The 9,219-nt window shown below is 45.2% G+C and overlaps 1 protein-coding gene across 10 annotated transcripts in view; it reads right to left on the bottom strand.

Moving 5' to 3' along the window:
* Positions 1-4,379: 4,379 nt before the first annotated feature.
* Positions 4,380-9,219, bottom strand: part of NRCAM (neuronal cell adhesion molecule) — a 280,283-nt gene continuing 275,443 nt past the window's right edge. For 4 of the 10 annotated variants that reach the window (XM_035020339.1, XM_035020340.1, XM_035020348.1 and 1 more), the window contains 2 exons: positions 6,284-6,295; positions 4,380-5,735 (listed from right to left, as the gene is read on the bottom strand). In XM_035020339.1, coding sequence (XP_034876230.1) covers positions 5,498-5,735; positions 6,284-6,295 — 250 coding nt within the window. In that variant the 3' untranslated portion in view covers positions 4,380-5,497. Of the gene's footprint in view, positions 6,342-9,219 lie in introns of all 10 variants that reach the window. The other 6 variants (XM_035020341.1, XM_035020342.1, XM_035020343.1 and 3 more) reach the window with 2 other exon arrangements.

Genomic DNA, 9,219 nt, shown 5'->3' with positions numbered 1-9,219 from the left:
TCTCAGGGTGAGAACAAATATGTTCAGCTGAGGAAAATAAGCAGGGCTACTGGGCAGGGTGGAGCATGCAACCACTGAAGATCCTTCTGTTTAGGAGGACACTGACCTCTATTCTTTTTCTCAGCCCCTAGGGACAGGCAGGAGACAACAGGCAGCGGACTTGATCCTGAGTAACATGATACCTCCACAGGGACTTAGAAAAGACAGAAGGGCAAAGGGCCTCGGGGTAAAGCAGGGCTATTTGAAAAAGAATGGACCTTAAAATCCATGCTGGACAAGGGATGGAAAAAGGAGAATAAGCTGAAGGACTGAGAGAAAGTAGAGGGACACTGGGTTGGGGGAGAGGTTGTGGGCAGGGAGCGGGATGCTTAGATTATGTGATTATGCAGGTAGAAATGCCAAGGAACTGAGCCCAGGGGGGCGCCTGGTGACTCAGTTGGTTAAACATCTGCCTTTGGCTCAGGTCATGGTCCCGGGGTCCTGGGATCAAGCCCCACATTGGGCTCCCTGCTCACTGGGGAACCTGCTTCTCCCTCTCTCTGCCCCTCCCCCTGCTTGTGCTCTCTCCCTCAAATAAATAAATAAAATTTTAGAAAAGAACATATTTAAAAAAAAAAAGGAAGAAAGAAGGAACTGAGCCCAGGGACAAGTGGGCTGCCCACGTGGGTGATGGCAAATGTGTCCGTTTCCTCCCCTTTCTACTCACTCCTCACCTCAACCTGTTACCACAGTCCAGCAACAGCTTTTACCGTCTCAGATGGCCTCCATGCCTTCAAACCCAAGAAATGTGTGATGTTTCAGCATTATGTGACCCCGTTCTCGAAATGGTCTCTTTCACTGGGTTCCAAGACAACACACTCTCCTTATTTCTTCCCAGCTTTTCTGGCCCCTGCTTCCTGGTCTGCTTTAAGAGGTCCGTCTGCCTCTTCCTGTCCATTGTACGTGGGAGTTTCTCAATAGGGTGGACTCCTTAGCCTCCTTGCTTATATTTCCTCCCTAGGCAATCTCATCCCTGCCTCATGGCTTCATTACTACTCCTCATCTTAGAAGTTTCTTTGGAGCATTAAGCCCATACATCCAATTTCTACTAGTCCTTTCCACTCGGATGTCTCAGAGGCTTTTCAAGCTCATTCATTAACTTGAACTCATGACTTACCCCCAAATCTGGTTCTTTCCCGATGTTCCCACCTCAGTGAACTTCACGGTTAGACAAGTCAGAAACTGAAGAGTGGTCTTTGATACCTCCCTTTTCCTCAACCTCCCACGTCGAATCTATTGCTCCCATCAATTTTCTTCCAAAATAGCTTTGGGACCCACCCACTTCTCCCCATCTCCAGTGGGATGATCCAGATCCAACCCCATGATCTGTTGTCTAAACTACTGCGAAGCTCCCCAGTGGCTTGTCAATCTCTCTGGCTCTCCTCTTCTAGCCCATCCCTCCCGCTCAATCTCCTGAATTCTGCCTCCACCCCAAATACAAATCTCCTCATACAATCCTTTGCTTCAACCTCTTCAATTACTCCGCACTTTACACTGCTCCTTGAATAAAGATGAAAGCCTGTCCTGTGGTCCTTGGGACTCAGCTTGGCCCAGGCCCTACCTCTCTTCCAGGCATGCTGGTCTTATCTGCCTTCTCCTTATGGATCCTTCCTGTGCCCCAGCACCCACCTCCTTAGGGGAGACTTCCTGACCACTCCGCACCATCAGCCCCCTCCACCGCTTGCTCTCATGGAACCTATGCCTTCTTTTCATGGCTCGTCTTGCTTTGGAATTACACATTCATTTGGGTGGTTATCAGGCACCATGAGAGCAGGAACCACATCTGGTTTTGCTCATCTTGTACCTGCCCCACTTAGCAAAATGCCTGGCTGTAGTGAAGCTAGAAACTTTTTTTGGGGGGGTAGTTGGGGGTTAATTGGGAACCATAGGATTTAAACAGAAAAGGATGCTAGAAATCATCTGCTCTCTGTCATTTTGAAGTTGGAGAGACAGAGGCCTGGAGATGTGGGAGATGGAGGGGGTTGATTTCTACACCGTCACGGCTGATGGCAGAGTTGGAATGTCAATCCTGGCCTCTTCCTGGCTCAACCTGAGAACTATTTGTTTGTTGACCATAAATACCCTGGTTGTATTCTCTCCCTTGCCTTTTTTTTTTTTTAAGTGAAAAATAAAAACTGTCCTTAAACTGTGCCTTTTGTGTTATCCAATCACAAAGCATTGGACCACTGGCTGCAGACAAAATGACACCCTCAGGAGGAAGAGGGGACACCAGCCTGTGGCAGTGATGGGGTGCCTTGTGGGAGCCGGGGGCCCGCCCCTCCTCCTCCTCCCCCTGCCGATCAGCCCCCCAGCAATCAGTAAGAGTAAGAAGATGCGCCAGGCTCACAGTGACTCATACTGACTCCCTGGAAGGTGTGAACTGCTCCGAGAGAGTTGCAAATCCCATCTTCTCCGGCCGCAGCAGGCAATCATCCTCTGCACCGCCAGACCGCAGTCTGATGATACAAAGCGCTTTGCACTATTTTCTCCGGAGGCGTCATTTTCCCGCAGTTTCTTTTGCGCTGACTAAAGCACGGGAGCCCTCTGGTGGTAGTTTGCGGGAAAATCCCGTGAGAGGGAGAGCGGCTCAGTAGGGGTGAGAGTTCCTTGCGCCTCTCTCCCTTGCCTCCGCAAGCCGTTTCCAGAATCAGGCACTACAAGTAAAGCAGGGCCGTTACAAACTGTCCGAGCGGGAAGGCCCTAGTGGACCGCGGCTTGCTGCGGCCAGGCTTCCCCCGGCCAGCCCCTCCGTGCCACACGTAGCTGTGCCTGACGGTGTGGCGTCTGAGACAGTGCTTACGACGGGGCTGGAGAGGAGGAGGGCGCGGGTGACAGACCCCAAGACTTGCAAATGCCCCCGAGCCGGGGAGGGGCAGGAATCCACGTTGCCCGGAGGAGCGTGAAGGTGCCGCCAAGCGGACAGGCCGACAGCAGGCACCGGAGAACCAGGCCCGCGGAGGGCCCGCTTCAGCAAGGGAAGCAGCCCCTGGTTTCTCCCACCGTTTCTCGAAAGGCTGGCCATATGTCCACCTGCTGGTCGTTACAAATTCCTTGGCAAGCCCCCTCTTTCATGGGCTCCATAGTATACCTGTCTTCGGTTCTGTGTTAATTTTCTATGCATGTTACAGCCTTTCAGAGGCAAAAATAAAAATCTGCACTATTTGAAAACATTAGGAGACAGATGTTGGACAAAGTTCAAGATCACAAAGAGATCAAGACGGTTTGATAGTGATTTTTTTTTCATGGAAATCCAGTCATATCTGCCTGTACTTTTAAATACACCGTTACTTCGGACATTCACACTCCACTAGGAACATGACTTACTACAAAAGAGAGAGGGACGTTTAAAACCACATTTAATTTTTAATACAAAATCTGTTGCACTATTACAGAGGTGACCCCTTCATGCACAGATAACTCTAGCGCCTACCATTATGGAAGAGTAAAAACTGTACTTTTACTGTCCCCCCCTCCCCCAAACAACGGCAAACTTAAAGTCACTCTTATCTTTGTGCTCACTGGTGCCCAGGCAAGCCTGTCTTGTTTTTCTGTATTTCCATTAGCACGGTTGGTCTGTGAAAAGGGAATATGGAGCTGTGGAAATAGGGTCATCTTTACCTGGGATGACTTCAAACTGGGCTCTGCCTACATGGAGTGAACAAGCCTCCTGAGCCCTACAGGCAAAGCTCTGAAGATGCCATCTAGAAACTCGCTGTCAATATGTCAAAGCGCTCACTATTTCAGTTTCACAGCAAAAAAGGGAAAATAAAAACCCAAAAGGTATTTAAGGAAATGCTTTCCAATCCCATGCACTGTATTTATGAGCTAACTTCTTAGACAGTACGACGTCAACATTGGTTGCGTGTTTATTCGTATGTAACACCTCTAAGCATATAGCATCTACACTTTCAGTGTATTTACAGATTCAACAAAATATCTACATATAAAAAGCTTTACTTAAAATTAAACTTGATGCAAGTTATGAGAAACCAATTTATTGGCAAATGAAACTGAGCATTCCTTCAACCATAGGTTGTTAGAGGATTTCATATTTGGAGGTAAACCATTTGATAGATATCGTTGGTGGATACGGTAGGATGTGTTATGTTTGTTTTGGAAACTGCAGACATAATCCCTTTGACTGTTGTCCTTGTTAGCACTCGTCAGATTTCTGAGAGTCGGAAATGTGTCCACAGCAATTTGCATACACACTGTTTAATGCTGCAGAGAGTTTCAGAAGCTGCCACCTAGGTAAAGGCCTGGAGAAAAGCATTCCTGTTGGCATGCTGTTGTCTGCTTCCGGTTTGGGAATAGATTCTCTTTTTTTTTTTTTAACAAAGATTCCCTACCAAATCGACGGCCCTCTGACCCAACTGGCTTGCTTGAATAGAAACCACAAAACCCACAGAATCAGCATGCGCTCCAGGAGGTGCTAAGCCTTTTTCTTTTTATACACACGGGGAAATGCTCCTTACCATCAACTGTCTGATTAACTTTATTTTCACATTTCCTTTCTTTCAGCATTGGCTGTTTCCAGGACCTCTGCTTTCTAGAAGTTACTTCTGGAGCACGCCGGGAAGCTAGGGCTCTGCGTCGGCCGTGCCGACTGCTACCGAAGGCAGCGTGTTATGGAATGCTTCCCGTCTGAAGGCACTGCATGTGTCTTGCCCTGTGCTTTCTGGAATCATTTTTGAAACTGAAGTGAAGTGACTCGTTTTCGATTCTTTCGGTCTGGCATTCGTGCCACAATGCACTGCAATACACATTATGCCTAAAAACAACTGACCGTAGAGAAGATGTGAGAAGTCGAACACTGTGCTGTGGTAATACCCGGAGGAATAAGGGGCAGAGGCCGGTCACAGAGTCTCTGCGAAGCATCGGCAAATGCGACGGTCGTCATGAACTCATACAGCAAGGATATCCTGTACATACTGTTTGTTGCTAACAGTCTCCCAAAAAGACTAACGACAGCTAGACATAGAGTCACCAATTTCACCACAATGTCCACAAAGACATTGGAGTTCTAGAGAATTCTACAGTAACACTCTTGACAATGAAAACGGAATTCGTATTTCGGGGGTTCAGCTGAGGAGAATATAAACAAAGTATCAAACCATGTTTTAATAAGGTACACAGGTATTCCTTTACACGTAGCATTTTTCATGCATCGTATTGAACTGTATCCCGAAGAGCAAATAACGTGATCGGTTGATGATGCTGTATTATTTTTATCAGTTCTGAACAAGAATACCTATTTTGAATGAAAAAGGATGTACTTTGCACTGCAGTTCACATTAACAAATCATCTGAGTTATGTTCTTGTTTGCACCACTCTCATAATATTAACGCACAGCAGAACACATACTTTCTGCCTGTGTTCCTAGTACGAGAAGGCAGACAAACAAGTGCTTAAGAGAAACATTCTAGAGAAATGGGATATTGGCAGAGAGTTTACAGATTAAACAAAGGAATTCATGGCATTGACAGGAGAAGGTGCCTCTGAGCTTTCGTTTCCTTCCGCTGGTTCCTTCTCTTTCTTACCACTGTATTGTCCAATAAAGGAGCCGTCCTCATTGAACTGGCCATTCACCCCCTCTCCATAGTCAACTAGGCTGTCATCGCTATCTTCCTTCTTCACTGTCCTGTCTGAAGGTGTCCGGCTGCCTTTTTTCAAAGGCTTGTGGTCTTCGGCATCACTGGAAGAAAGAGAAAACGTTTTTGTCGGGATTGGCATTTGGTGAAGTGCTGTGTTCTTAAAGATCATGCATGCAGGTTACGATAAAGCGTGTGGTGTCGCGAGCCTCGCTAGCCAGATCTAATCGTCAGGTGGACTCTGATGGCTGGGATGTGGTTGGGATGAAAATCAGGTGCAGGAATGGTTTAATCATGAAGTCTTCAGTAGGTGGATGGCTTCTCACTGCGCATGTCAATGTCAATGACTGATTCTCACTCCCGATTTGGAAGCAATTGAGAAATAGTCACAGGCATTTAAAAAGGAAGAATTGAGGAGAGTTGAAAATCATCACTACTTTGAATTCAAAGGAAAGGGAAAGCTTATGGCAAGTAGAGAAGTTAGTATGTTAAACTGTGTGAGATTCTCGGATTCCTTGGATATGAATGGAGAATGATTTTGGTTAAGTGTGAAATATGAGGAGTTTTCTTTTCTGAGCAAGAGGAAGCAAAATCCTGCTTTTCAAATAATTTTGTTATTGAGTGCAGGCCAGACTGTAAACTTTAACCTTACCTTTCAAGAGACCTAGAAAGTCCATTAAAAGGATGCAGAAGAAACAAATGAAAACAGCCTAAGAAGAAAAGCAAAATCCTTATACTGATAGTAAACAGTATTTTTTTTTTCTGTCAGAATTTTAGTTAATGGGTCAAGACTGATTAATTTGGACAGAGACACAGCTGGCCTTCAGAGCACTACTTATCTGTACTATTAAATGGCATGTCAATATAGTCTGAAGAGCGTGAGTGATTCAAAAAATGTCAGAGGAAATTCTAGCTCTGTTCTCCCTTCTCCCAGGGTGGTATGTAGCCTATCCGTGTTGGATGGGAATCTGAGGAGCAGGATTTTAAAAACGTTATAGAACTCAGTTTCTTCCCCTTTATTTCTCTATGAAATCCCTTAGCACAATATCTGGGAGTAGGAGAGTATGTTTTAGAACACCCACCCACACAGTTTTGCCACTAGGAATGCACAGTAACCAACTCTCTAAAAGGTAACAGTTGGGGGCGCCCGGGTGGCTCAGTTGGCTAAGCGACTGCCTTCGGCTCAGGTCATGATCCTGGAGTCCCGGGATCGAGTCCCGCATCGGGCTCCCTGCTCGGCAGGGAGTCTGCTTCTCCCTCTGACCCTCCCCCCTCTCATGCTCTCTCTCTCTCTCTCTCTCTCATTCTCTCTCTCAAATAAATAAATAAAATCTTTAAAAAAATAAATAAATAAAAGGTAACATTCGGTTTAAAAGAAAAAGATAAAAGGCCACGAGAGCATTCTGTTTCCTTTTGAAGGACAAAAATGCAAGGCAGAACAGGAAACATAAAGCAGTATTATTAAAAAGTGGACAGGCGTAACATCAAAAAGAGGCTGTGTCAGCGGCCATATTTCACCTGCCAATTTGTGGAGGCTTTTACGCACCCTCTGTCTCTGACAGTGAGCTTTGTTCTAGCCAAGATACACACATCTCGGGATGCACAAATATTCTGGCTCTTTGGCCAATAATTCCTACTAGGGTTTTCAATTTTTCTCCAAGAAGAAAATCTCAACACTGCAAAAATAATACTTGCTTAACAGGACACGGGTATCTGCTATTGGAAATTACCAGTTGCAACAAGACCCAAGTTCTTGTCACAGGCCGAATAAACAAGATGATCACCACTGCTAATTGACAACTGCGGAGGGATCACGGGACCTTGGAGTGACCTGTGTTTGGGGCCCTTCGGGGGACAGAGCATTTAATCTCCAACCTGCTCTGAGGATAAAGTGCACATCTTTAATCATTAACCTCTAGGCTGTGCTTGAATACCTCCTGCGAAACATTGCTCATGACTTGGTGAGGCCCTAAATTCCATCCACGTGTTCAATAATGAGCAGATTTTTGTCACCTGGATTCCACTTGTTCATTTTACTTTATAGGACCAGTGTTCCAAGGAATACATGACAGGAAATTCTAGTCTGTGGCAGTTCTTTGATCCAGCCATCTATCCATGCATTCAACCATTCACATATCTAACACATGTTTATTGAGTGCCTGCACTGAAACTGTTCTAGTCATTGGGGATATAGCAGCAAGCAAACCAGACTGAAACCCCGAATTCATTAAGCTTACTTCCAATAGGGGAAAATACAGAAAATAAACAACCAACATATGAAAACATTAGCCCCCTAGTGTGTCAGAAGGTGATTAGTGCTATGGAAAATATGGAACTCAGTAAAGGGGATGGAAGGTGTCAGGGGAGGGTGTAGGAGTTGACATTGAAACAGGGTGTCCACGGAAGGCCTCAGGAGAAATGACATCTGAGCAAAGACTTAAAAGAGTTGAGTGAGCCAGGTGGACAGCTGGAGGGAGAACCATTCTGGCAGGCGCAGCAAGCAGTGCAAAAGAGCCGCGGTGGTGGCAAGCCCGGCGCGTTCTAGAAGCGGAGCTCGTGTGGCTGGAACCGAAGCGGAGAGAGAGCAGAGTTAAGTTGGGGGGGGGGGCAGGGCTAGATGAGGAGGATTAGTGCAAAAACACAGGGGTCACATGACTGTGACCCGGGTGAGAGTGGAGCCCTGGGGTCACACAAAGTGGTTAGATTACGAACATACTTTGAAAGCAGCACCGGAAGGATGTCCTGATGATTGGATGTGGGATAATGGAGAAAAAGACGACACCAAGATTTTTGGTTTGTGCAACACAGAGGATGGAATTACCCTTACTATGGAAGGCTGCGTGTTTGGGGTAGAAGGTCAGTAGTTCAGCTGTGGACATGCTAAGTTTGCTACATTAGGGGAACCACTCCTTTCACCGTTTTATGACTCTAATATAACAGTGATACCTAAACCCAACAAGAACTCTTTGAGAAAGTGAAATTACAGGTGAATCTCATTCAGGAACCTAGATACGCAAATCCCAAAGAAATCATACCCCACGGAATTTAGCAATCTACTAAAAGGATACCATAGCGTGACCAAGTTGGGTTTATTCCAGGGAATGCAAGTTTGTTTCAGCATTAAAACATCAATTCATATTTTTCAATTTTAGCAGAAGAAAAAAATGTGTTATGATTATTTTAGTGGATTCAGAAGAAGGTATTTGGTAAAATTCAACATCCATTCACAATAAAAACTTCAATATTCTAGGAATATAAATATCTTGATTGACCTGATTAAGGGTATTCACAAGAAACTTGCAGTAAACATCATCTTTCATGGTGAATGTTGACAGATTTCTGTTTCACATCAGAAATCACAGTAGGGATGCCTGTTCTCATCACTTCTAACCAAAACTGCATTGAAAGTACTAAGCAACGTGCAAAAAGAAATAGAAGGCGTATGTTGTTATTTATAACCAATACAGTTACACTCATGTAAAACACCCAAAAGGATTTACAGGCAAACATTAGAATAAAAAGAGAGTTTGGTAATGTTGCTAAATACTATATTAGCATAAAAGTCAATTTTATTTCCATACTTACAAA

Source organism: Mirounga leonina, unplaced genomic scaffold (assembly GCF_011800145.1).
Source record: "Mirounga leonina isolate KUSES-001 unplaced genomic scaffold, KU_Mleo_1.0 Mir_174, whole genome shotgun sequence".
Lineage (NCBI taxonomy): Eukaryota > Metazoa > Chordata > Mammalia > Carnivora > Phocidae > Mirounga > Mirounga leonina.
The sequence above is the reverse complement of the archived record's forward strand: the minus strand, read 5'-3'. Positions and strand labels throughout refer to the sequence as shown.